At 42.2% G+C, this 27907-nt stretch overlaps 2 protein-coding genes across 2 annotated transcripts; both read right to left on the bottom strand.

Moving 5' to 3' along the window:
- Positions 1 to 1034: 1034 nt before the first annotated feature.
- degs1 (delta(4)-desaturase, sphingolipid 1) lies at positions 1035 to 9563 on the bottom strand. Its single transcript, XM_085243114.1, has 3 exons — positions 9332 to 9563; positions 2893 to 3635; positions 1035 to 2365 (listed from the first exon to the last, which is right to left on the bottom strand). The coding sequence occupies exons 1-3, from the start codon at positions 9411 to 9413 to the stop codon at positions 2219 to 2221; spliced, it is 972 nt and encodes a 323-aa protein (XP_085099240.1). The 5' UTR covers positions 9414 to 9563; the 3' UTR covers positions 1035 to 2218.
- A 4162-nt stretch (positions 9564 to 13725) lies between these two features.
- fbxo28 (F-box protein 28) lies at positions 13726 to 27171 on the bottom strand. The gene is made up of 6 exons (XM_085243115.1): positions 26991 to 27171; positions 26641 to 26889; positions 25423 to 25532; positions 22364 to 22502; positions 17048 to 17243; positions 13726 to 16765 (listed from the first exon to the last, which is right to left on the bottom strand). Exons 1-6 carry the CDS (start codon positions 27042 to 27044, stop codon positions 16263 to 16265), a joined length of 1251 nt encoding a protein of 416 aa, XP_085099241.1. The 5' UTR covers positions 27045 to 27171; the 3' UTR covers positions 13726 to 16262.
- Positions 27172 to 27907: the final 736 nt, after the last annotated feature.

Here is a 27907-nt window from a genome sequence, read left to right on the forward strand (position 1 = left end):
GCCGCTGCTTTGTCTTTGAAAAACGAGCTGAGAGGCTTAAAAATGCAACAGTGTGGGTGCCGACTAAACGCAGCAGCACAGCTCTGATTACTACAAGGCAGAGGAGTACTTACTACTGCATCGCTATAAATTATATTGTAGAAAAAGGTGGGGGGGGGTTGCAAATGAATTTAACAGGGAAGCCTTTAAACATTCTGTATTCAACATAAAACTGTAAAACGTGTCAGGTTAATGCTGAACGTGCCAGCCCAGGACACCCACACTAAGGGGTTCTTCAACTCAAAAGGTTAATACATTCATTTTGAATTACACCGAGCACCAGATTCACATGGAAGACGATGTCAGAAGGTCGCTGCTGAGGAGGCTGGCTCGTCTGAGTGCTTTATCAAAGCATGCTGATGAAGGCTGCAAAGGAAGTGCAGCAAGAGGTGCTCAAGCAACAGCGCTGACTGAAGGGAAAGTGTCAGCTCAGGAATTTGTATTGAGACTGCTGTCAGTGGGAGGAGAGGGACAGGCACTGCAACGGTCTCACAGGCGATATCAAGCCAGCCCTGAACCAAAGAGAAACAACTGGCCTGTAGTTTAGTGCTCCAAAGTCCTCTTCCCACATCAAAGTCATTTCTTTTTTAAAGATTTACTTTTGGCCCTTTTCCAGACACCCTCAATATATGCAGTGAAGAGTGACAGGACAGTAGAGATTGGGCGGAACAAAAACCCATGCCGGCCGGCCGCCTCCCCATCCCAGTGAGCCAAACCGGCGCCCCACATGAAAGTATATTTCTAAATGGAAACTTGGAGGTGTCTAAAGTGCCAAAACTACCAAATGCTTTACTAACTGGCGTGGGGATCATTTTTTAGTTTTCACTCTTTTCCATTTCTATATTTATATACATATAAATAAGTGTTCAAGGTGCATTCTCTTACTTTGCTTCCATAAGCTGTAAAATCAGACAATGGATTTCTTTCTTCAAGTTTATCACTGGCTAAAATGAGCAGCCACCTGACACACAGAGAGGACATGAAGGACCAAGACGTTTGTTTTCCAGAGTTTAATGTGACGCTGGTCTCTTTAAGGAGGAAGCAAACAGTGTGAAACATACAGCACAGTACAGAAGTGACAGGCCTGCTCCAAGCACACAGCACAAAACAGTGAGTGCACTCCTCTGCGTTTTACATCCAGAGATGTCCCACAGTGAAATCATAACAGCACCACAGTCGCCTCAGTACTGTCCACCTCATTCAGTTCAACATAAGTAAATGTGCAGGCTTAAAACATAAAGTAAAGCTAATTGTTTTAACACTTTCATCTTTTAAAGTCTTGCTCAAGAAGCAATCAACTGAGTTAAGATCACAATCATGGAAAACAAAGCTCTGGTGATCAGTTACATATGCATGTCACAAGCTCAGACATTTTCAGTCACAGGTTGGATCTTGTTGAGGATGGGCCGGGAGCCATTACAGGCCACAAAGTGTGAACATCTAAATTTCGCTTTTATGTTGGCTTTAAATGTGCATAGATGCATCACTCACAAGAAATTCAATTTATATGGAAGGAAGTTACATTTAAATACACTGTGTTTGAGCTCTAAAGTGGAAGAAAACATCTGGTTGGATCCAGCTGCTTTGCACAGCCAGCTGTGATGCTTTACTTCAGCAGAGGAATCTGTGGGGCTGGCTGCACAAAGACCTCATACTCTAACAGTTCGACTAGCGGGACAGGACGCAGACATGGAAGTTGCAGAGATCACTCCGTTAAAAAGGAAGTCCAGTCTGAATGAAGCCTCTTTGTAACAGCAAGGGTGTGTCAGAGAGAAGTGCTGCATTGTGTTAGCCCTGGGTGGACTGGCAGCCCGCCCCGGAGTTACCCTACCCCCAGTATCCGCACACAGGCTCCAGGGCCCCCACCACCTGACTTTGAGAAGCACTCAGGAAAAGTATGAATGAAGCTTTACTTTTTCGGATATCTGAACCGATTCATAGCTGTTCAGATATCAGGTCTCTGTGCAGCCAGTCCTATATTTGTCCTCGCTCTACAACACCAACAAATTAAAGCCCAGCACCACCCGTTTTTGGACCTGTTCTGTGCACACTCAGCACCTCATCCCTCTAGTCAGTTTAGCCCACATGTGGAATGCACTCATCTGCAGAAGCTGTTAATTTTTTCAAAGTGGAAAGGCTGCCTTTACAGCGGACACACAGCAGTGTTCCCACAGTGGCGTTACTCCTGTTTGACCTCTCCCTTCAGCTCTCTCTTGATTCGTGAATATGGGCTTATGGTATCGTCCATGATGAAGTCATATAGGACCTTCACCCAAGATGTGTACTGAGGCAGGTCAGCGTAATACTCTGCAGCAATTTCCTTTACCTGAAAACAAAACACAAGGAATGGACACATCACAACTTTCTCCATTTACTCACTATACAATTTTCTTTCATGCTTGAGACATAATGATTTTACTGTTTCTGCACAAATTACACTGGTGGTGGTGAAATCAAACTCCTGTGAAAGCCTGCTGCTCACAGATAACTTCATGTTCCTTTAGGATTTTCAATGCTGATTTCAGTTTCTTTCATATCTCAGGTTACAGAGGGGCAGGGATCCTTTATTGTTCTCCTGAGTACATTCAATCACAATATTCTGTATAATTTTAATATTGAACCAAATCAAATCATGGAGTACAGCTTTACTGTTCTATTAGGCAGGTTTTATGCGACAAATCTAGTTCTCGGCTGAAGAATGTTTTTAACCATTGCAGTTTCTCTCTCAGAACGACTGCCTAAACCATCTGTTGACTTTGCATGTGTACACAACAATGTGACATTAGCAGGGAACTAACTCCAGTGGTCAGGATGTGTGGGTAACAACCTGCACTGTCTCTGAACTTTACTCACCATGGGCAGCCTGCGTCCTGGGATGCTGGGGAAGTCATGGTGCTCATTGTGGTAACCCACATTGAAGGTGAGCAGATTGAGAGAGCCGTAATAAGAGTAGGTCTCGTGACCCTTCAGGAACATGTAGTGCTCAGCTATGAAGTGGCCAGAAATTGGATGCAAGCCCATTCCCAGCATGGAGCCAGCCAACATGTAGACCACAGGCTTAGCCCCCCACAGCCAGTAGAGCAGAACATTGAAGGTGACCTGGAAAGCCACATTGGTCATCTCAAGCTGAGTGATGGGTTTAGGGTTAATGCAAAGGGGCCGTATAGCATAGAAAAGTGGCTGCAGAATAATCCAGATAAACTTGCGAAAGCGAGTGCAGAAAAACCAGCCTTCAAAATCAGTGGGGATATCTACATCAATCCCATCTCCACCCAGGTAGCGATGATGATCCAGGTGATAGCGTTTGAAAGACGCAGAGTAGGGCAGGCCGATCGGCAGGTTGGCAAAGATGGCAAAGTAGCGGTTCCACATGGCTTTGTTATTTCCAAATGCTGTATTGTGGGAGATCTCGTGAATAGCAAGGGTCATTGAGTGGTTGATGCAACTGCCAAATGCATAAGTCCAAAACAGAACCCATTTCCAGTCCAAGTCCTTGACCAGGTAGAAAGCTACAAACTGTATCACCACCATCATGCACACGATCCACTTCAACCTCGGGTCAGGACCCATCAGCGTTTTGATTTTTGGATATTTGGCTGCAAGATAAACACAGGAGACTCAAAGTCAGTTCAGTCAACATTCAAATGCTGAAAAGAAGACAATCGCAACCTCACGAGGTAAAGCTGCGCTCCTAATTAAACGTTACACTCTTCATACAAAGTTGTAGACAATGATATCCTTGAATTAAGACTATTTATGAATTTGGAACACATGTATCCTTGTTAAATTTGAAAAACACTACTGCATTTTGCTAATCAGTCATTTAAAACTGCTGCCATAAATAGTATTTCGATCTTATTTTAATGGCTGACTCAAGAATAATAAACACTTCAGGACACTTTAAGAGACTTGCTGAAGACAGTGTTTCGCTCAAGCCTTTTCCACAGGTTCATGTGATTAAACATGTTTCATTTACATTAAAGCATCACATTTTTTCCATAAAAAAAAAAAGAAAAAAAAAAAAGCATAGATTACAAAACCAAATTTGGTCAAGGCAATGTTAAAACAGCAACAACCCCCACCACTTAATTAGTGACCTGGGTGTCAATTCTCTCTGTATCTTCCTGTCCTTTCATAAAACCTTTGACCCCAACACCACAAAGCTAATATCAGAATCAGAATACTTTATTGATCCCTGGGGGAAATTATTTTTTGTTACAGTACTCCATTATAAACCAACATTAAGACAAGACAGACAATACACTAACTAAGAATAGTACAATATATACATATATATACATGCATACATAAGTCACTCATAAATAAATAGCTGGAAAAGAAACATGTGTAGCTGTAGCAGCAAACAGTGTGTTAAGTGGATGCGTTGTACAGGGAGATGGCCACAGGCAGGAATGATTTCCTGTGTCGTTCAGTGGTGCTTTTCGGTAATCTCAGTCTGTCACTGAACGAGCTCCTGTGACTGACCAGCATGTCATGGAGTGGGTGGGAGGTGTTATCCAACATTGTCTTTATCTTGGACAGCATCCGCCTCTCCGACACCACCTTGAGGGTGTCCAGCTCCATCCCCACAACATTGCTGGCCTTACGGATTAGTTTATTAAGTCTGTTGGCATCTGCTGCCCTCAGCCTGCTCCCCCAGCATGCAACAGCATAGAGGATCGCACTGGCCACAACAGACTCATAGAAAATCCTCAGCATTTTCTGGCAGATGTTGAAGGACCTCAGTCGCCTCAAAAAATAGAGACGACTCTGGCCCTTCCTGTAAAGTGCTGTGGTGTTTTTAGCCCAGTCCAGTTTATTGTCAATGTGTACTCCAAGGTATTTATAGTCCTCCACAATATCCACACTGACCCCCTGGATTGAAACAGGGGTCAAGTGTTTCCTGGTCTTCCTGAAGTCCACGATCAGTTCCTTGGTCTTTGCCACGTTGAGCTGCAGATGATTCTGCTCACACACGTGACAAAGGAGTCGACCACAGCCCGGTACTCTGTCTCATCATCCCTGCTGATGCATCCAACCACCGCAGAGTCATCAGAAAACTTCTGAAGATGGAGGTCTCTGTGCAGTGGCTGAAGTCTGTGGTGTAGAGGGTGAAGAGGAAGGGGGAGAGGACAGTCCCCTGTGGTGCCCCTGTGTTGCTGATCACCTTGTCAGACACACACTGTGGGAGACGTACATATTGTGGTCTTCCTGTCAGGTAATCAACAATCCAGGACACCAGAGAAGCATCCACCTGCATCGCTGCTAACTTATCACCCAGGAGGGTCGGCCTGATGGTGTTGAAAGCACTGGAAAAGTCAAAAAACATGACCCTCACAGTGCTCGCCGGCTGGTCCAGATGGGTGTAGACACGATTGAGCAGGTAGATGATGGCGTCCTCAGTTCCGAGACGAGGCTGATAAGCGAACTGAAGGGGATCCAGATGTGGTCTTACTATGGGTCGCAGCTGGTCCAGGATGAGCCTTTCCAGGGTCTTCATGATGTGGGAGGTCAGTGCCACGGGCCTGTAATCCTGGGGGCCACTGGGACGTGGCGTCTTTGGTACAGGGACGAGGCATGATGTCTTCCACATCACCGGGACCCTCTGCAGACTCAGACTCAGTTTCAACTCGTCGGCTCTATTCTCACCTCCCTCAGCTCCCCTGCTGTTGGTTGGCCTGAATCCAGTGATGGTCTTCATGCCCCTCCACACCTCTCTCATGCTGTTCTGCTGGAGTTTCCACTCCAGCTTCCTCCTGTAATTGTCCTTAGCCTCTCTGATCTTGTCCTTTAGTAACACCTGGATCTTCCTCACTTCCTCTTTGTTGCCCCCTCTGAAAGCCCTCTTCTTCTTGTTGAGGAGGGCTTTGATGTTCTTAGTCACCCACGGCTTGTTATTTGGGTAACAATGAACAGTCTGAGCTGGAACAATGGAGTCGGTGCAGAAAGTTATGTAGCCTGTGATTAGGGCTGCCACAAACGATTATTTTGATAGTCGACTAGTCACCGATTATTTTTGCGATTAGTCGACTAATCAGATCATCATCCATTGGACGTACAGCGTACAGCTTATTGCACCAGCAGCATCTGGTCTTATATAACTATCATTAGCTTACAGCTTGAAGTGTTTGTGCTAACTAAAAATAAAGACAAGATGATAGTTTATTAATTTTTAATGAAATTTGCAGATTGTTTCGGTGAAGTTTAATAAACTCCTTGCTTTCTAAAATATAACAGGACACCGGAGTATATTATCCAGCGTCTCACACTTCTGATAATCAGCTGTCTGCTTGACAGTTTTAGCTGTGCAAAAACTATAACTTTAATCTCAGCCAAACCGATTTACTCAGGAACAAATAAAATACTAAAGAAAGCCAAACAATAACATTTAAGTTATCTAAGTGACTTATATATATGTTTAACCTGACTAGCGAAAGACGGCGGTGGGTTTGAAAACGATTTGCCGGGAGTCCGGTGTTCTCACGGCTCTAGTTAGCCTTGCCCCCGGCTCGCTAACGAGCTAGTGGGTAACAGACGTCTCCGAAAACGTCGGAGCGCTTTTGAAAATATGCGGTGTCTTGATAAACTGAGCAGATATTTGAGGTTTACACAGCTACATTCTCGCCTGAAAATATGTTAAACGTTTATTTTGTGACCCAGAAAGAATAATAAGAGTAAAGTTAAAACTAACTAGCTGCCGCCATTGTTGACAACTGCGCTGGGCCGCGCTATGAATTCTGGGACACAGCTTCTTCTTCTTCGGGGTTTAACGGCAGCTGGCATCCTTGTACATGCAGTGCTGCCATCTTCTGTTTCAGTCCGTTATTACACTCTTAAATCCTACTACTCATTCCTGCGTCCTTTGTGATCTTATAAAGCTTCAAACGATGCGTCGACTATTAAATTAGTCGTCGATGATTTTAATAGTCGACATAATCGTGACTAGTCGACTAATCGTGGCAGCCCTACCTGTGATACACTCAGTAAGCCCATTGATGTCCTCGGCGTGAGGCTCACAGAGTGTTTCCCAGTTGGTCAACTTGAAACAGCCCTGTAGTTCTGCTAAGGCCTCCTCTGACCACCTCCTAACAGTCCTGGTGGTCACAGGTTCCCTCCTCACAATTGGCACATAGCGGGGGGTGAGGTGAATCAGGTTATGATCTGACCTACCAAGTGGGGGGAGGGAGGAGGAGCTGTATGCATCCTTGACGTTAGCATACAGTAAGTCTAAAATTTTCTCTCCCCTGGTAGTCATGTTTTATAATCATGATACATTTGTACCTACATGACAGATGCATTTCAAAAATCCAAAAGATCCAGTTTAACATGTAAAGACAAACAGACTAGTTATAAACCCCAAGACTTATGGAAAAATACCCTTTGAAAGGTTATTGTACATAATTAGAACTATGCCTTGGGGGGGGGGGGGGACAAACTGAATTTATTTTGTGAAAATAAACATAATCAAAGAGATCTCCTTAGCTTTAGTCTGCTAAAGTATGTTACTACACCTTGCCTGATGGCGCTTTGATGGACAAGTTTATTGAGTTTACTAGAGCCTACAAGACTGAAAGCCAACGTTCAGCATATGACCTACAACACAGAAATACTTGAAAAGACTAAAACTAACACTGAAACTAATACTTAAACTAAAACTCAATGTGCTGCAATGGATTAAGTCCACAACTTAATCTGACTGAACTCCACTGACGTGCAATGAAAGGTGCAATAGAAATAAAATGGATTAAAAATTTGAATGACTCAAACCTTTAACAACCTCAGTCAAAACAAGACGAAAGCCAGCTCAAGCCACGTAAGTATAAGCTGTTGACTCATTTCAGATTCACTCAGGTTAAAAGAGCAAACTCACAGGGCCTCCAGGCTACATATATTTGCACAAAACGTGGGACCTTACAGCAGAGAGATGTGTCTCAACACATCCTGTGTCACACCATGCTGCCTCCACTACTAGAGCAAGATGGCTCTCAGAGGGAGGGACCTGAGACCACATACAGTTAAGCTCTTTACAAGCAAATATGTATGGACATACAAACTACATTGGACCAAGTAGCCAATATTTAGTAGGGGCACAATTCACAAAGTTTGGAGGTATATAATCGCAAAGACCTTGCAATATGTGACATAAAAACAACTTGTCTGTGAAGGTTCTCAGTCATAAAAACAACTTAAAATGCTGTAAGGAAAAAAAACTCAGTGAACTTAAAGTATTGTGAAATCTCTGTGTGAAAGTGTGACTCTCCTCAGTGAAAAAGACACTAGAAATGCAAAAGAAACACTGATCACTGTCCTCTTGGTCCAGTGGCTAAAGCAGACCACCTGATTCAGAGAAAAAGGCACTTTGACACAATGAACGCTTTGTGTGTTTGAAAGAAGAAAAGCAGCATTCAATGTGAGTCAGCTGCCTATAGTTACTAATGTGAATCATATATGTAGAGAGAGAGACATCATGGTTCTGATTATTTAGTTTTCGAGCGAAAATGCAAAAAAGTTTATGTACGTCTTTCAGTTTCATGTCACGATAATTCATTATCTTTGGGTTTGAACTCTGAAACAAAAAAACAAAACAAAAAAAAAGAGTCCTTGGAAATTAGCTATACCACTTAAACTACAAACCAGAACAAACTTTAAAAAAAAAAACAAAAACCCAATACGTACGGAGCATACTGTAGTTTTTATAGTGGCTATTGTCAAATTGCAATACTTTTCCTTTTTTGTTTGCAATGCTTTAACTATACCAAGTGTGGGGCGAGAATGTGATATAATATGTGCGTTTAACGCTTAAAATCTGCCCCCAAAGTCAACAAACCACTCCTGACAGGCACCGAGAGCACCGGTTATGTGTCAAACCGTTACTGCAGTTTTCCCAAGAGAAACTTAGGGAGTGGCACATAACCACTGCGAGAACTCCCCATTTGCTAGCCTCACATAATATTAGTTGGGTCGAATGGCCTAAATAGCTGGAACTTCCTTGTGTGCGCGAGCGCGTGTCCATGTCAAATTGTGTAACTGAACGATAGTGGTTCTCACTGTGGGTTAAATATTGAGCAAAGTTGGCCTGATAGCTAACATATACGGGTGCATAAGGAACCGTTAGCTTGAAACTAATTAGCAACTTACCGTTGCTTAAAACTACTCAAAAAACTAAGCCTTTATGGTGTCGGGGTGTGCAATTAGACGGTTTAACGAAAGTTAGTCGTCAAAAGCCAAACTTGGTTATACCTTTGTTAACTATGGATTTATGCGCAATTTGCTAACGGATAAGCTAGCTCACCCAAAATCGCTTTTCTCCTGTCAGCATGCGGCTGGTCCGTATAAACCCATTCGTAGTCCTCACGGGCGACTCGGTTTCCCATCTTTGTGACTACTGTAGTGAGAGGTTTACAGCACTTCTCCAAAAAGTAATAGCACAAGGTCGTTTCTTTAAAAGAAACTTCTTTGCCTCCCTTCCTTTCGTCTTTGATGGCCCGACGCTGACGTGCGCAAAAGCCGGCAGGCTGCAGACTCCGCCCCCCGGTGGCCTGTCGTCACGTAACGGTGTTCGCTGTTACGTGACGACAACCTTGTTTTAAGGCTGTTGCTATGTCAACAAACTAACATTTCAGCGAAACATATATTTACAGAATATATCTTGAGGGTTTTTTGTTTTTCTTTAGTTAGCACCTCAAAAATCGTCAAACCTCTTGACTTGGAGTGAAAATAGTTCACCGCATACCTGAGCAAGTTAAATAACTGAGATTCTTTTATTCTCCAGTTTTGTGTTCATATCCTTTTTAAAAGTGACATTAAATTAAACTGTTGTGAAATGAAAATGTGACAGTAAAAAACAAGTGTAAAACAGGACATTCTCTGAGCAGAAATACTAAGGCTTTGAGCAGGGCCGTGCAGAGATGTTTGAAGGGGCATGTGCTCAAAGTTAAAAGAGGGCACCAACAACCAGGCTGAACCTCCATTCATCAAGAATCTAATATGGAATCACATCTTACTATATCACTGTCATCAGCAGTGTTGGTCAAGTTACTTGAAAAAAGTAATCAGTAACTAATTACTGATTACTTCCCCCCAAAAGTAATCCCGTTACTTTACTGATTACTTATTTTCAAAAGTAATTAATTACTTAGTTACTTTTAAAAACACAATTTACAACCTGAAGAGGTGAAAAAGCGATAGATCTTTCAGCCCAATTCTACTTTTTCTGCATAATCCATCATACAAAATGTAATCAAATGGAAAAGTCTCTTTTTAAAACTTGTTTTATTAGTTTTAATCTTTTAACTTTATGCATCAAGCAAACATTTAATTATATGCAACATTCACTGACTGGAACAAATTTATTTAATATTTAAACCTATTTTCTGCACATTCCAGCACATAAAATAATTTTTTGTGTGTGTTTACACTCAGTCTTTCAAATTGATGCAAGTAAAACACAGCAGAAAATAAATAAAGTCACAGACTCAGCGGTCCTGTTGCTCTATTTTCACCTGTAAAGCAGGACTACGGTAGGCGGAGGTTTACCCTGGTGCAGGTGTGCCGCAGCGGTCAGTGGAAGAATCCACGAGTTTCTCTGTGAGTTTCCCATTACGTCGTAGCTACTCGGTGCTTGTTGGAAGTTTAGGGGTTTTTTTCGCTGTAAAAAGAAGTTGGATGGACGATGGACACTAATGTTTTTGTCACTTTTTATGGAATCAAACTCAAAGTAAGGTCAGTACTTCCACGCTTTAAACGCTGCACGCTCATACTCTCTCCACACTCGATATGTGATCCATTGTTGATCTGCACACAGCTGTTGTCACGAACGTCGCACTTGCTTACCTCACTGTCATGAGACATTCTTGCAAAAAAAAAAATCACGGTTTTAGTAACGCAGTAATGCAGCGTTCCTACGGCAAAGTAACGGTAATCTAATTACCGTTTTTGCAATAGTAATCCCTTACTTTACTTGTTACTTGAAAAAAGTAATCGGATTTACAGTAATGCGTTACAAGTAACGCGTTACTGCCCATCTCTGGTCATCAGGCAGGGACAATGCAAAGCAAATGTAGCCTATGTTTTACCTGATGTGTAAAATGTTGCTGTTGAGCAGTTGCTGCTGCTCCTGCTGCAGACAGTGCTGGAGGGGCGGGGACGATCTCAAAACATTAAACAAGTGTTTTAGATAATAATAAACTTCAAAGACTATTCATACGGACATACTTACTAGTACATATCATCATCCAGAGTAAAGTCACAGAGAAGCGTGTACTCACCTTTGCTGTTGTTGCCACTTTGTAAAGTTTGAGTTTCTAATGAGGGTCAGTGTTGCCAGATTGGGTTGATGCTCTAATCCAGCCAGATGTTGTCTATCAATCAAACATAACCATTAAATAGCAGACCAAGCATCACTGCATTAAACACAAAAGAACAGTAAACTGGGTTTGCCAGCTGAATGACTGACTGTCTTTGCATCAGAAATGATTAAATGTATATATTTGTAGTTTCACTTTATTTATTCATATACTGCTGTATTTAAATGTTGTATTTAAATGCAAGTCAAACTTGCATCAGCACAACTAAATTCTCCACCTGTCCCTAGCAGCCAGTGGGAACACAGATGAAGGGAACGCTGGTTTAAGGTGCTTCTGAATTCTGAAAAAAAAAAAAAATTCTCAACAGGTTCTTCATCAATCAGCCTATTATTGCTTCATACATCTGCTTTTTTTAAACCTCCGTAAGGGACTTTTAAGAGCCATGTCAGTCTGTTGTAAATGTGTTTTAGGGCTCAGTTTCTGCCTTTATTGTTCTCTGTCTTGTGTGGTTTTTCTGTGTGTTTGTTCATTTATTTTTCCGTCCATCACCATGAGTGACTTCAAGCTCTGTTAATGGTCCTGGATAATGTGACTGATCAGCAGGAACTAATTGATGAGCTTCAACATACTGATGACTTGCTTGGTGAGGAAGCTCCCGTTTGAATTAACACCATGGGCACTTTTAGATTTCAACACAGGTGGTTGATTGTTACACTCTGGAAATGAAATGAAGGTTCGTGTTATTAAGCCAATAAATTATGAAAAACTGGGTTTAGATTCTTGGTGAAAAATGTGTTCATGACGGGGCAGAGTTCTTGCATTTTGTGTAAATTTAAGCATATAACAATTTGATTATTGCTTAATAAAAAATAAAAAAAAGACAAACTGAAGCTACACAACACAGGGGGTTTACAAACACAAGTCTCACTTATTGGCTTACTTATTTATTCTATATGCTGTACAGCACATAAAAATTCACATTTTATGACTGGAATGTTTATTTATCTGGGCTAAAGAAAATTTATATGAAACGCGTATACTGCATATTTGCACCATACATAATGCATATTGCAGGAAGTAACACCTGTATGGGCAGAAATCTGTGCCATCAGAAACTGAATTTGAATAAGTTCAATTTGAATTTGAATTGCTCCGATTGAATCTGAATTGTAACTTGAATAAATGCTTTTGAAAACTGAATTTGAATTAGTCTAATTTGAAATTGAATTTATGGTTTGAAAATGATCATCACTAAATTGAAATTGAATTTATATTTTGAAAATGAATTGATCCAGTAATGCTGCACTAATGAATTAGACTAACTATTCACTTTAGCTAAAGTTATTAAGTCAGCTAAAGAGTTGGGATGCTGTGTAAGACATATATAAAGCTAAAATACAAAGGTTTGGACACCGTTTTGCATGTTTCCCTACTGTAGGGGTCTCTGCAAGCATACAGAGGGGGTACTCTGACAGGGTCCAAGATGACAGCTTTGGAATTCTACTAGAAACAGTCGATCATATTTGTTGTCAAAGCTGAATTCAGGGCAAACTACGCTAAATTAGCGTTTTTAGCTAGCAGCTACAATAAGCATAAAAGTTACCGTACGGCTATCATTTGTTAACATGACACTTGTTCTTATACATGTAATACATTTATTACCAACCTGAGAGTTTATCCGCTGGTCATTCGACATGACGAATGACTTCTGAAGTCTTAATTCAGCTCAAGACGCTGTAGATTCCCGTCAGTAACACTTTCGGTCCGCTAGTAAAACGTAGTTCTATTAATCTGCGCTTGAAACGGAACCGGATGTAAGTTCCAAAAAACTGAATTTTGGAACTGAAATTGAATTGTAGAACTGAAACTGAATGGTGAGAAGTGAAACTGAAATTATTCGAGAGCTGAATTTTTAAAGGATAAAGTGCAGTTTCAAAGCAAATCAATTCATTTTCAAAATATAAATTCAATTTCAATTTAGTGATGATCATTTTCAAACCATAAATTCAAATTCAAATTGAACTTATTCAAATTCAGTTTCTGATGGCACAGATTTCTGCCCATATGTTTAAAAAATGGCTTTGATTTGGATGCAGTCTCATTGCCACACTGCAGCGTACCAGCACAGCACTCCAGTTAGTTAGTCATCAGAACTGGTTTCCTGTCTCCAGCACGAACATTTCCTGTTATTGTTTTTATTTCTTTCGTGCCAATGTCATGTATCCACCAAAATGGATAATACGACCGACCACACAAGCAAAGAATGATGTCAATTACATTTGTTTTACTACCAAACGTAATGAATGTATATGATGAATGAACACTCAAATATTAACATTAAATCTACAGCTTCATGTTTACAATCAGAGATACACAAATGTGTTAGCTGATTTTTAATAGGTTTGATTTGTACACCAGTAACAGTAATGTGTGCAACAAGACTGTACAATTAGCCCCAACTCAAAAGATAGTTTTCTTGGCATACGTACATGAAATAATTCACAATCTGCACTTTAAAATACATGAAGAATACAGTAAGGTTTTCTAGACTGAGACGCAGTCTCAGATGGAACCACCAGATTACATCTTCTTGTGCTTTGTTGCCTTGTGTCTTCATAATAGACACGTGAGATGCATTTCCAAAATGTCTTTACCAAATGAATGTGCCATGTGTTAGTTCAGGTCATCCAAAGAACAGAAACACTTGGAACAAGGAAAACACAAGTGCAGCCACAAGGCAACAAAACAAGTTTGTACAGAGAAGGAAGCAGGCAGTCTAACGGTAATCGGTTCCCACTGCCACCATCTATTTGTGCAAAAAAGTCCAAAAATCAGGTTCACTCCCTCGTCTTTTTCAGGTGGAGGCAGAAGTCTCAGGAAGAGTTTCAAAACATAAGGAAAAAACAAAAATCAGCTGGCATTTGGGACAAAGTGAGAAAAACCTGCAAGTTTTAGAAGTGACCTTTGAAATGCAATCTTGTTCTGGTTTTTTCCTTCCTTCTTTTCCCCCACATGTACTTCTACACTTGTGTTTTTCTCTGGGTTTACTGAAGTACTACAAGTCCTAAGCTGGGGAGAAGCCCAGTATGAGCCAGCGGGGATTCTATATTTGCAATTCAATACTGGAGGAGTGTTTACATGATCTGACAACGACATCCCAGAAATCTTAAAAGCTCAAAAAAGTATAAGAAGCAAACAACTGATCGTTGTTTTCATTTAGACCTCAGAAACGGACTAAAACCTTCAGATCTTCATCAGCAGACGAGGTTGGCCAAATGTTGTATCAAGCAACATGTGGCTGAAAATGTCGATAAAAGCCAGCAAGTGACACCAGGTTACATTTATTGAGTTAAAGTACTTAATTCAAGGTCGTCTCAGTTTTCAGACTGTTAGCAAAGTGAAACTATTAAAAGTATTGTGCAAGCCTGCCAAAGTTAGGCCTTGTGTGTCTCCAGTTTGTGCAGTCAGGACAGACTACACAATGAAACCCCCCCAGGGTAAAACACTGACCTGTACTGGAGTACATGTTGTGTACAGTGAATATGCAGAATGTTTGAAGCTCATATCAGGCTTCTCACGTTATTCAGAGAACAGATGCAAAACACCAGTTTGCCATCAAGGTCAGTTTTATAGTATTTTTATCCTCAGCACAGCTCATACAGTAATGCATCATATAACAGCCAAATATGGACATGAGGGGCTTCAAACGCATGACTGCTTTCATATTCAGCACAGCATGGCTCCTGTGCTCTCTGCTGCTTCTGTAAAGAGTGGAAAGAAACTGATGTGCATATTCCCCCCCAAAGAGCTTGACATGACAGTTTGGCCTTCTCCTCCTTTCAGCCGTGCTTTTCATGAAGATTCAAGAATTCATCAAAAACTCATCTGAGCAGCAGCTCTTGAAAAAAAAGAAAAAGCGAGCTACTACAAAGAAATAAACCACTGACTATTTCATCGATTCATATTGCACTTAGCCAAACTTAGAAAGAAGCTGTTGCAACTGATTTAGACCCCTGTGAAGATCACTAACTACTGACAACATGCAACCGCAGTTAGGCTGTTCCAGGAGCATCACACTTCCTATTTTCATTCGATATCCTTTAGTAGTTTATGTTCCCAAAATGACAAATATGAACATTTTCTTAACAAACAGGAAATGCATTAAATCACATGTGCAAGGTGACTTCTGTTAACAAGGCTGCAAATATAAGCATCTTCATTTGAGAGTACAGTCATTTCAATGAAACAACCTTTTTAGAGGCAAATAGCCAACCACCCACCTATACCCTTATTGATTTAAGTGGTTCAGAAGCCTTGCAAGGACTGGCCAACAAACCCTATGTGCAGAACCAGGACACTGATGAATGGAGCATAAGAAAAAACATTGTGTAGTCAAAGCCTAATGTCTTCTATAGAGTTACATTATCATGCAGGTAGTGATAAATCATCAGCAAGTCACTCTGTCACCCTAGGTCACACTGTAGTCTGACTCAGTCCACTGCCTGAAATCACTACATCGCCACATGTGGAGTAATCCACTGCTCAAAGTAGAAACTACAACGTGGAGTAGCTGAGAACGGGACCTTTTTAAAGGTGAAACTATAAACTAGTGACGTGTTTACACAGTAATGTATTATTTAGGCGAGTCTTTAACAAAAGGAAAATCAGACATTAACAGTTCTGTAACGACAAACCTAACCATGTGCAAAGTCCTGGATGACATTCAGGGTTCAGTGCTTTGGTTGTGGACAGCAGAGAATTATTCCACACCACAGCAGGTGGTGTCAGCGCTGTGTGTGAGACAGTATACAGGAAGTGTGTTGGTGGAGTGGCTGATAACTCTGGGCACTGGTTTAAGATGTGATCAGTCAGACCTTAAAAATCAAAATAACTTGAGCTAAATGACACACGAGTTTCTCATTTCTTGCTGCGCAGCCGTTTGGATTGCCGTGGAAGGTCTGAGCTTTTTCTGGTGCGTTTTAGCGAAGACCCTACCTCACCCTCTGTCTCCCTGGGTGAGGCTGCAGCCACGCCTGTCAAGACAGCAGCAGATGTGCTGGCAGCAGTGAAAGACACAGCAGAGCTGCTGGATGTGGAGGGGACAGTTGTGTTGGGCCTGGGTCCTCCGATAGCAGCAGCGCTACTCTCCATCAGTTCACGGAGCTTGTGCTCCAGCTCTGCGAGGCGGGCGTTCTGCTCAGCGATCACCTGGCTCTGTTCCTGCAGCTTCTGCTCCTGGTCCTGCAGCTGCTTCTGCTGCTCCAGCTGCTTGACCCGAATTTCCTGCATCTCCCTCCGCAATACCGTCATCGATGCCCCGTTCACTTTCACCTGCTGCTGCACCTTGGTCATCTCAGAGCGAGAAGGTGTGTTCTTAGCCAGCAAGGACATGGTGGTCAAAGAGGTAGATGGACCTGCCACTGAGGGCACAAGACACACATCTGAGTAAAGCGTGTTCCAGAGTTAGCATAGCGTGTGATGCAGAGCGCGTGCAGAGCAGTGCAAACAACCAACGGCTGGGGTGGCACGTAAGACTAAACAGGACGATGACTTTCTCGTCTCTCACATTTAGCGACAACTCTGATACAAATGGAAAGCCACAAACGCACAACCACTGTGGCTCACATGTTGCATTTAAAACCTTGGACACCCGGTGCAATAGGGATGCGCAACTATTATTGTTTTTGTCACATTTCAATTACCTGGTGCAGAGCCAATGAGGCGACCAGACAGATCGGCTCCTGGCAGTTTCTTCTTCAGAATGGGGACGATCTTCTCATCGAAGTACTCCATGGCCATGGAGGAGATGTCCCTCAACTCCTGCAGAACCTCATGAGCTCGCTGAGGTGCTCGGGTAGAGTTCACGTAGCGCAACACGCGGTAAATCTCATCTATAACCTGATGACACACAACAGCACGTGATCAGGAGAATACAAATAACAGAGAAATAATGAGTGAAACAGGCTTTTAAAAGCTCGATGCGGCATTCATGTGTGGGGAGCTGACCTGGTCGGAAGAAACAAATTAAAAAGGCTCTGGTATGAGCCACTACTAACAGTTAAAGCATAGTTTTTAATGGTCACATGTTGAACTGTGGTGCAGCTAAGACGTCCTAAACCAGCAGCAACGGCACCAACCTGATTAAAGACGGTTTCAACATCAATAATCAAAGAAATAGTTTTCCTTTTTAATCATGCTGGTACTGTTGTTGATTTAGGGCATTTTCCTTCCACTGCAGTTCAACATGTGTGTTAAGGCCCTGGCCATATTCTGAATCAGTGTGTGTTCTGTGCCTTTAAGAGTCTCTGCAGGGCCTCCACGTGATTGGAGGAGCCGTTTTGGGCCGGCTTTGACCTGCCACCTGCTGACTGACACCCACTATGAACTGGCCATTTCAAAAACCCTGTCTCCCGCAGATGTTCCCCAGGCAGCAACAGCAGACCTGTCCTCGGCCTCCAAACTGGCAGTGCTTGATCTTGTAAATAGCACTGAAGCAGAAGGGGTGAACACCCTATTTTTTTGCACTTTTTCTCTTGTTTATTAAATTAGGGAATTAAAGGTAGTGCTTGTGTTTTGTTTAGTTTGGTTTCGAGTAGGGTTTAGGTAGCACTTCTTTGGAATAGGTTGTTTTGTTTATTATTTTGACCTTTTTTCACCCTGGAGTTTATGGTCTAAGGAGTTTGGAAAGAAAAGCATCTGGACTTCTTTAAGTTGCTTGAAGACGTCTTCGAGCAACTTAAAGAACCTTCACAGACCTGGAGTTTATGCTTTCAGTTTTGTTGTTATTGGTAGCAATAAACCTCACTCTTAGATTGACTATTGGGGGACAGGGGTGTGGAAACCCTGTCAAAGTAGCCATTCACTTTACTTGAATCTCAGTGCTAAGCTCAGATAAAATAATTATTGTGGGTGATTTTAACATCCATGTAGATGCTAAAAATGACAGCCTCAACATGGCATCTAATCTGTTATTAGACTCAATTGGCGTCTCTCAAAATGTAAAAGAACCCACCCACCACTTTAATCACTCTCTAGATCTTGTTTTAACATATGGCATAGAAACTGAACATTTAACAGTGTTTCCTGATGCCCTGTACCAACACAGAGCAGAGCAGCTATCTGAACGCTACTCCAACAGAGGTCGATCATCTTGTTAATAATTTCACCTCCTCACTACGTACGACTCTGGATACTGTAGCTCCTGTGAAAACTAAGGTCTCTAATCAGAAGTACCTGACTCCGTGGTATAATTCTCAAACACATACCCTAAAGCAGATGACTCGTAATCTGGAGAGGAAATGGCGTGTCACAAATTTAGAGGATCATCATTTAGCCTGGAGAAATAGTTTGCTGCTTTATAAGAAAGCCCTCCGCAAAGCCAGAACATCTTACTATTCATCACTGATTGAAGAAAATAAGAACAACCCCAGGTTTCTCTTCAGCTCTGTAGCCAGGCTGACAAAAAGTCAGAGCTCTTTTGAGCCAACCATCCCTTTAACGTTAACTAGTAATGACTTCATGAACTTCTTCACAAATAAAATTTTTATCATTAGAGAAAAAATTACCAATAATCATCCCACAGATGTAATATTATCTACAGCTATTCTTAGTACCATTGATGTTAAGTTAGACTCTTTTTCTCCAATTGATCTTTCTGAGTTAACTTCAATAATTACTTCCTCCAAACCTTCAACGTGTCTTTTAGACCCCATTCCTACAAAACTGCTCAAAGAAGTCCTGCCATTAATTAATTCTTCGATCTTAAATATGATCAACCTATCTCTAATGATCGGCTATGTACCACAGGCCTTCAAGCTGGCTGTAGTTAAACCTTTACTCAAAAAGCATCTCTAGACCCAGCAGTCTTAGCTAATTATAGGCCAATCTCCAACCTTCCTTTATATCAAACATCCTTGAAAGAGTAGTTGTCAAACAGCTAACAGATCATCTGCAGAGTAATGGTTTATTTGAAGAGTTTCAGTCAGGTTTCAGAGCTCAGCACAGCACAGAAACAGCTTTAGTGAAGGTTACAAATGATCTTCTTATGGCCTCTGACAGTGGACTCATCTCTGTGCTTGTCCTGCTAGACCTCAGTGCAGCGTTCGATACTGTCGACCATAATATCCTATTAGAGCGATTAGAACATGCTGTAGGTATTACAAGTACTGCGCTGCAGTGGTTTGTATCATATCTATCTAATAGACTCCAGTTTGTGCATGTAAATGGAGAGTCCTCTTCACACACTGAGGTTAATTATGGAGTTCCACAGGGTTCAGTGCTAGGACCAATTCTGTTTACATTATACATGCTTCCCTTAGGCAGCATCATTAGAAGACATAGCATACATTTACACTGCTATGCAGATGACACCCAGCTCTATCTGTCCATGAAGCCAGATAACACACACCAATGAGTTAAACTGCAGGAATGTCTTAAAGACATAAAGACCTGGATGGCCGCTAACTTTCTGCTTCTTAATTCAGATCAAACTGAGGTTATTGTACTCGGCCCCGAAAAGCTTAGAAATATGGTATCTAAGCAGATTCTTACTCTGGATGGCATTACCTTGGCCTCCAGTAACGCTGTGAGGAACCTTGGAGTCATTTTTGACCAGGACATGTCCTTCAACGCACATATTAAACAAATATGTAAGACTGCGTTCTTCCATTTGTGCAACATCTCTAGAATTAGAAATATCCTGTCTCAGAGTGACGCTGAAAAACTAGTTCATGCATTTATTACTTCCAGGCTGGACGACTGTAATTCATTATTATCAGGAAGTCCAAAAAACTCGCTGAAAAGCCTTCAGCTGATCCAAAATGCTGCAGCAAGAGTCCTGACAGGGACTAGAAAGAGAGAGCAGATTTCTCCTGTTTTGGCTTCCTGTTAAATCCAGAATTCAAAATCCTGCTCCTCACATACAAGGTCTTAAATAATCAGGCCCCATCTTATCTTAATGACCTTGTAGTACCATATCACCCTATCAGAGCACTTCGCTCTCGCTCTGCAGGCCTACTTGTTGTTCCTAGAGTATTTAAAAGTAGAATGGGAGGCAGAGCCTTCAGTTTTCAGGCCCCTCTTCTGTGGAACCAGCTTCCAGTTTGGATTCAGGAGACAGACACTATCTCTACTTTTAAGATCAGGCTTCAAACTTTCCTTTTTGCTAAAGCATATAGTTAGGGCTGGACCAGGTGACCCTGAATCCTCCCTTAGTTATGCTGCAATAGACGTAGGCTGCCGGGGGATTCCCATGATGCATTGAGTTTTTCCTTTCCAGTCACCTTTCTCGCTCACTATGTGTTAACAGACCTCTCTGCATTGAATCATATCTGTTATTAATCTCTGTCTCTCTTCCACAGCATGTCTTTATCCTGTCTTCCTTCTCTCACCCCAACCAATCACAGCAGATGGCCCCGCCCCTCCCTGAGCCTGGTTCTGCTGGAGGTTTCTTCCTGTTAAAAGGGAGTTTTTCCTTCCCACTGTTGCCAAAGTGCTGCTCACAGGGGGTCATATGATTGTTGGGCTTTTCTCTGTATCTATCATTGTAGGATCTACTGTACAATATAAAGCGCCTTGAGGCGACTGTTGTTGTAATTTGGTGCTATATAAATAAATTAGTCATGTGACAGCTGAGTGTCTCAGCCCTGGTAGTTACTTGATCAAACCCTCCTGATGATGAGCCAACTGCAGACTGATTTCCATAAACCTTAATAGGACAATGCAATCAAACTGAACAAACTAACGAGGAAGGCTGGTTCTGTTGTTGGCATGAAGCTCGTCACCCTGGAGGTGGTGATCAGGGACAGAATGCGGGCAAGACTGCTGGCAATCATGGAAAATGACTCCCCCCTACATAACACACTGGACAATCTGAAGAGCAGTTTCAGCAACAGGTTCCTTCAACCTGGCTGTCTGAGGGAACGTTACAGGAGCTCGTTCCTTCATGCTGCTGTCAGACTCTGTAATTCATCCACATCAGTCAGGTCCACAGAAATAATCACACCTCACTGCACCCTGTCACTTCTGTATACCACCATAAATACCTGCACACATACTTGTCCTTTTATATTTATATTCATATTTATACCTATATCTAGGGCCGCTCGATTATGGCAAAAATGATAATCACGATTATTTTCACTGAAATTGAGATCTCGATTATTTGACGATATTTATTTAACAATAACAATGTGTTGAATAATGACTTTAAAAAATAATATAAAATAGTGCAAATACTGATAACAGTGCAAGTGTTTGCAATATAAGAAATCAATGAAAAATGTAAACATCTATGTTTAGTGAACTTTGCAGTGTTGCTCTGTGGTGCAGCTACACTGTAGCAAAGTTTACACACTGTGTCTACTTGATCCAGTCTGACTCCATGAACCCATAATGTTTCCACACCACTGAAGGTTTTTACCTCTTTTTAACCAACGGCAGTCACTCTCCTCTCCAAATAACTTCTGCTTAGCTTTCCGAGCTTCCCTCGGGTCCTCTTAATTGTTGTGACACGTGTTCGAAATGCAAAGAGGTGCGCTCGATTTGCCACACGGAGCAGCGCGAGAGTAAAGCATGAGGGAGGGGCTAATAATCGGCTCAGTCATTTTTAATGATCGTTGAAAGCCCAGATCGTAATCGTGATTAAAATTAGATTAATTGAGCAGCCCTACCTATATCGCTATATTTAAAAGCACAAGAGCCATATTCAGCATCTGGATTTGACTAAAACTTGCTTTTATTGCTTTGGACTCATCTGTTTACCATCCTGCATGTAGCGCCAGACCCAGGAACAAATTATAGCATGTCACGGCAAACACCAAAGCGGGGATTCGTTTCACTTTATTAACAGACAGGGGTCCATAGAACATAAACTAAATACATAAAAAAGAAAAATAAATGTGGATTAATGTGGACTTGCTGCAAAAGGAAAAAATGAGCTTTTTAAATGAGAACTTTTCCCTTCTGTCTTGAAAACTACTGATGCTGCAGAGTTGTTTGCCAGTAGCAGCTACACTAACCTTTCCGGGGATGAAGCAACACAGGTTGGAGTCCACATATTTCATGAAGGTCATGTTGAGTAGTGAAAGGCGGGTCTCCACAGCAGCCAGGATGTCAGCGTGACGGGCCAGGGAGTGGTTTCTCCTCTCTGACTCTCTCCTGGGAGACAATGGAAACATGAAGAGAACTTTAAAGAATATCCATTTCTATGTATTGTCATTTATATCATTCATATGATCTTTTTCTTGACATCATTAAGAAAAAGATTTACTGTTCAAGACTCATTTGACTTGTTTTAGAAGTGGGATTCAAACTTGTTTGAAAAGGATCAGAAATAGAGCCTGTAACAGACACAGGAGGCACTCACAGCCAGCACAGCACAAAAGCCTGTGATGACGTCAAGAAACTATTGTAGGTTTGACTAAGAAACAACACAAAAAACCCCAAAAGAACACAGTGTCTGAAAGATGGAAGTTACTACTCCAATTAAACCTCCTTATTATATCTGTATTTGTAGGAGTTTCTCTTTCATAGAGGGCAAACGAGTGGGAGGAGAATATTGAAATGAATGACACAAACATAATTTACTGAGGTTTGGGGCATGGAGTTTACTGCCAACTGCACAAAATTAAAAGCTGAAAAGTTGTGGTTGTGAATACTAGACAAAGTGTTTAGACAGAGAAGTGCTTTCAGTGTTTAAGGGGTGTGTGTGTTTCACAGGCATAAAGTGATTTTTGGTTTATGGTGAGATGGAGGCAGATGATCCACTGAGGCGACGCCCAAAAGAAGCTGCCAAAAAAGGAGGCTGACGAGGGGACACACACACACACACACACACACACACACACAGTAAGGTAGACCCTACAATAATACATACAAGAGAGAGAAGATAGATACATATTGTGGACACAATACACCATGCTCACATATGCTGTAAGAATCTTGGCTTCTTGTTTACACAGAAACCAAGCAGAAGGGAAGAGAGCCTCTGACCTGCTTTTACTTTGTCTGGTAACTATTATCTGAAGCTACCAGGCCTCAGCATCAGGCCGACACCATGAACTTCACACGAAGGTCAGATAAATAGGGCTGGAATTAAAATGGTGACATACCGGCAGCTAGGGCTGGGCCATATCATACCGTTCACGGTAATACCGGTGTAATGTTGGGCAATGATAAGAAAATGAAATATGGCGATAGAATATGGGTAAAACACGCATGCACAGTGCCCATGTTTACATACGCACACGGCGGCGACGCAGAATGAGAAGAGCGAAAGCGGATCGTTGAATGAAACCATGAACCTGAACTGGTTTGTAAAAATGCTGCAGCTTCACTGGTGTGGAACTGGTTTAGCTTTCGTCCGTCAGATACACAACAAAGCACTATTTTTGGTAGCGCATGCTAGCGGGCCGTCGTTATTACCGTGTTTTTTGGAAAATACGGCGCACTTAAAATCAATCCTTTAATTTTTCTGAAAGTCGACAGAGCCCCTTATAATCCCGTGTGCCTTATGTATGAACTCTGGTTGTGTTTACTGACCTCGAAACGATTTTATGTGCACGGCGCTCGAAAATCTGTCAAATGTTTCAGTACGACTTTGCTAAGCTACGAAGCCGCACCGCTTGATGGATTGTCGGAGCGTTACGGCTATCGTAGGCGGAGCGATACGTACTGTGCTTCAACATGTTACCGTGTTGTGTGTGTATAACCTCTTTTTAAGTGTTGTGGATATTATACGTGGTTATGCTGAGGATGTGTCGGCCAGTTTCCACTGGAAATGCCTTTTGGTTAAACTGTCAGCGAGGAATTTGCACTGTTACGTTTTTATATAACTTTAATGCAGATAAATAACAGCTGCTTGTTTCAGTGAAAATACATAGATGGGTTTTTTTTGCACTAATACAGTTGTGGAGTTGTAAAGTATTTTGTCTAGTGTCAATTATATCGTCAGTTATATCGTTATCGCAAATTTTCAAATGTATATCGTGATAAATATTTTTGGTCATATCGCCCTGCTCTACCGGCAGCCACCAGTAGAAATGTGAAAATCCCTGATGATTTTTGGAAAACTTGACCTTTGACCTTGAGGTTAAGATTACCCGGATTTAAACTCATCCAAGATTTTTAGTAGATGCACCTATGGTTTGAATTCTACGTCGCCTCATTCTTGAGTTGTTGCATTCACAAACTTGGGTGCCCACACTGCCTGCTCATCTGGCTGGGTGATAGCAAAACCCCATCAGCCTTTTACAGCTGAGGGGTAATAAAAAGGGTCTGAAAGCTCAGACTGTGTAAAGCAGTCCCAGCCACCAGCACAAATCCCTAATAAGGACACACAAATGACCCTTCTCTTGACATTTAGGTATGAACACAAAGCTGAACCCGTATAAACGGACACTGCAGCCTGACTGATTATCAAGCTTCTTCCCTGTTGGAGTTCAGGGTCTGGCCGCTGTGGTCGGCTTAGCATTCAGTCAGTTTTCACATCACTCTGGGATCATGGCTAGCTTAGAATTAGCATGCTATCTGTGCATGTGCTTGGAAGGAGCTGAAGTTGTGTTAGCAGCATAATGCAGCTGTTTCTATCCTGGATGCAGTTTGGACGTTACCCATCATGCTCTCGTCCTTGATGGGAATCAAGAACTTAAATCCCACCCTACTGACAGAAGCACCTTACCAGAAGGATATCATGAGAACACACTTTGTTTGTTAAGGATGTTTTATTTGGTTTTGTCTCCCAATGTCCTAACTCACCAACCAGTACCTGTAGTTTTGTTTTATGAACAATGACTTTTCCCTCCTCTGCATTTAAATACAATGCTTTCATTTAGTACAAGGTACATGTGAATTTTGTATCCCAGCTTATGAAGAATTTAGAAAAAATACTTGTGCAAGGATGAGATGATTATGACAAAAAAGCGCTCTACATAAGTGCCAGCCAATTCATTCAGATCAAGGAAAAAGTATAAAGTCATTTCCAAGCTTCTTAAAGTTGGCCAAATAATTAAATAAAGGAGAGTTCCTGAAGAAAACCAGAGTGCAGTGAGAGTGGAATAACTTGTGATGTGATACTGACCTGGGCAGCTGGGCTTTGACTTGCCTCTGGCACAGGCTGTGGTAACGCTCCACCTTCAGGAATCCCTGATTCAGGACACGCTGGCAAATCATGTCCATACGCTTGCATACCTGAAGACAGATCAGAGAGAACAGGTGGACAGGTAATCTGATGAGTACGTAGCAATTCAGAGTTTCAAGTTATTTGCCTACATGGGATTCTTGACACAGTGCTTTGGATAAAGTGGAGGGCTTCCAGTCTCTACATTCACAGTTTTAAGAGCTGATACATTGGCTCTTATCATTCCTGTTGTTTTCAAAGGAATATTTACCATCCTCTCTTACAATCCTGCTGCAAAAACTACTCCCGGATGTCACCGTTAAGGGGATCAGAGGAAAAAGCAATGGCTGAATTCTACTTTGGGTTAGACTGGAGGAAACGCTTTCTGCTGCTTAAGGAAAAAGTCCACATTTACAGAAGTCATGAAGTCACTTTGTTAAACCTGATCATCAAATATCAACAGTCATTTGACACTGACCTGATACGTATCTGCTGACACAGCTGCACCGCTCATACTGGTAAGTAAGGTATGACACAGTCCACAGAGCATTGTGTAATGACAAAAAAATCTTCATTGCACATCTTGTTTGTATTACATGTCACAATACTTTGCATCAAGAGGGGAGTGTTTAGTAGCTATGAGTATCTCAGCAGGAAAACGGTTCGTTCATCTGCAAATGTCAGTGAAAACACGGGTAGTGCACAGCAGTCTTATTACCTCACTTAGCCAGTGAGCCACGAACTCCTCAGCAAACGCAAACTAACACATGACAGCGACTGATTCTGCACAGCAGGAGAAGAACGAAGCCTCCAGGCTGTGTGCCGAGCAGACTGAAGTGTAGGTGAATGGAGCTGCGAGGCTTCTACTAACCCCACAGAGTTACACAAGGACAGCCACGAGCCCGGTACTGGCTGCAAACAACTCCGTGACCAACACTCATCTGCGCTCTGACAGTTGTGTGATGGTGATAGTGTTGTGTCGTGTATCCCAGCCCTGCTCATCTCGGCTGTCTTGCTAATTCGAGGAGCACAATGCGGGCCGTGGCTGCAAACAGACGGCTCCAGACTGGAGCACGGATGTGAAACAGCCTGATGTCTGCGCTGCCTTTACACGAGTGCTACCCAAACAGGATTCGGAGCCCTGGCTAGCATTAGCTTTGCTGCTGTTTTTGTTCTCACCGAGCGCAGCAGGCTGATCTCATCGTAGGACAGGAAGTTGAGGATGGTCTCGATGGCCACGATGGGCAGGCCCAGCAGGGGGTTGTTCTGGTGCTGCTGGTCCGATGGAGGGGGTGTATGTCTTAGTGACACGATATCTGAGTCCAAGGACCCAACACATCCATCAACTCTCTCTATCACGGCCGCCATCTTGCTTTGAGACAGAGGAGCCGGAAATGACGTTTCAATAGGAAGCTCGTGCCATTTTTTCTTCAAAGATGGAAAAACGGAATCTGCTGTTAACAGCCAGCCGGACAGTGCGGTCCACAGTCATTTGAAACCACCATGAGCTGCAGCTCTCATATACATACATTAAATGCTGATGTGATCCTGTGTGACGAAGACAGCAGCCACACTTTGTTCATCAGAAAGTTGGTGCAGGTGAGCCAGGGCCCACACCTCACAATGTTTACTCTCTCGTGGTCTTTTCCACTGGTGTCAGAGTGGGATGGGGATGCAGTTTCACTAGGTGAGCTCTCCGCTAAATAGCCGCTGCCAGGGCTCGACTGGGACAAAAAATGGGCCCAGGCATTTTGAGCAGTTAATGCTCTACCTGGCAAAACGTTGCTAGACCCGCCCCTGCAGTTACCAGCTGTCAGCTACTTAGAAAACGATCCTGGTGTTATTTGTCTCTCAGAAACAGTTCATAACTTCCCTTCAACTCATTCATGTGACCTAAAAGGTAAACCTGTTTCTCCATCACCTGTTCAGCTCTGATGATTCAGTAAGGACATCTCCTGGTTTCATCCGAGTGGTGTCCAAAAAAATGACGTGGGCTTCATAGATAATTGGGAAACTTTCTAGAGGAAACCTGGTCTTGTTAGGAGAGACGGAATCCATCCCTGGGCCTTACACAGAGTTTCTGTCTGATTTCTCAGACTTTTTATCTGATTTAGTTCTGAGCTCAGATAAAATAATTATTGTGGGTGAGTTTAACATCCGTGTAGATGCTAAAAATGACAGCCTCAACATGGCATTTAATCTGTTATTAGACTCAATTGGCTTCTCTCAAAATGTAAAAGAACCCACCCACCACTTTAATCACACTCTAGATCTTGTTTTAACATATGGCATAGAAACTGAACATTTAACAGTGTTTCCTGAAAACCCTCTGCTGTCTGATCATTTCCTGATAACATTTACATTTACAATAATTGATTACACAGCGGTGGAGAGTAGACTTTATCACAGTAGATGTCTTTCTGAAAGCGCTGTAACTAAGTTTAAG

Source organism: Mchenga conophoros, linkage group LG13 (genome assembly GCF_057382185.1).
Source record: "Mchenga conophoros isolate Kocher_MC1m ecotype Shallow Benthic linkage group LG13, M_conophoros_male_GT1.1, whole genome shotgun sequence".
Lineage (NCBI taxonomy): Eukaryota > Metazoa > Chordata > Actinopteri > Cichliformes > Cichlidae > Mchenga > Mchenga conophoros.

Coding starts and splice junctions, on each gene's coding strand:
- degs1 (XM_085243114.1), bottom strand. CDS start 9,413: ATGGGAAACCGAGTCGCCCGTGAGGACTACGAATGGGTTTATACGGAC. Junction 3,636..9,331: donor CAGGAGAAAAGCGATTTTGG/GTGAGCTAGCTT, acceptor TTTATCTTGCAG/CCAAATATCCAAAAATCAAA. Junction 2,366..2,892: donor CAGGACGCAGGCTGCCCATG/GTGAGTAAAGTT, acceptor TTTTGTTTTCAG/GTAAAGGAAATTGCTGCAGA.
- fbxo28 (XM_085243115.1), bottom strand. CDS start 27,044: ATGAACAAAGTGTGGCTGCTGTCTTCGTCACACAGGATCACATCAGCA. Junction 25,533..26,640: donor AGATCAGCCTGCTGCGCTCG/GTGAGAACAAAA, acceptor ATCTGTCTTCAG/GTATGCAAGCGTATGGACAT. Junction 22,503..25,422: donor GTCAAAGCCCAGCTGCCCAG/GTCAGTATCACA, acceptor ATTGTCTCCCAG/GAGAGAGTCAGAGAGGAGAA.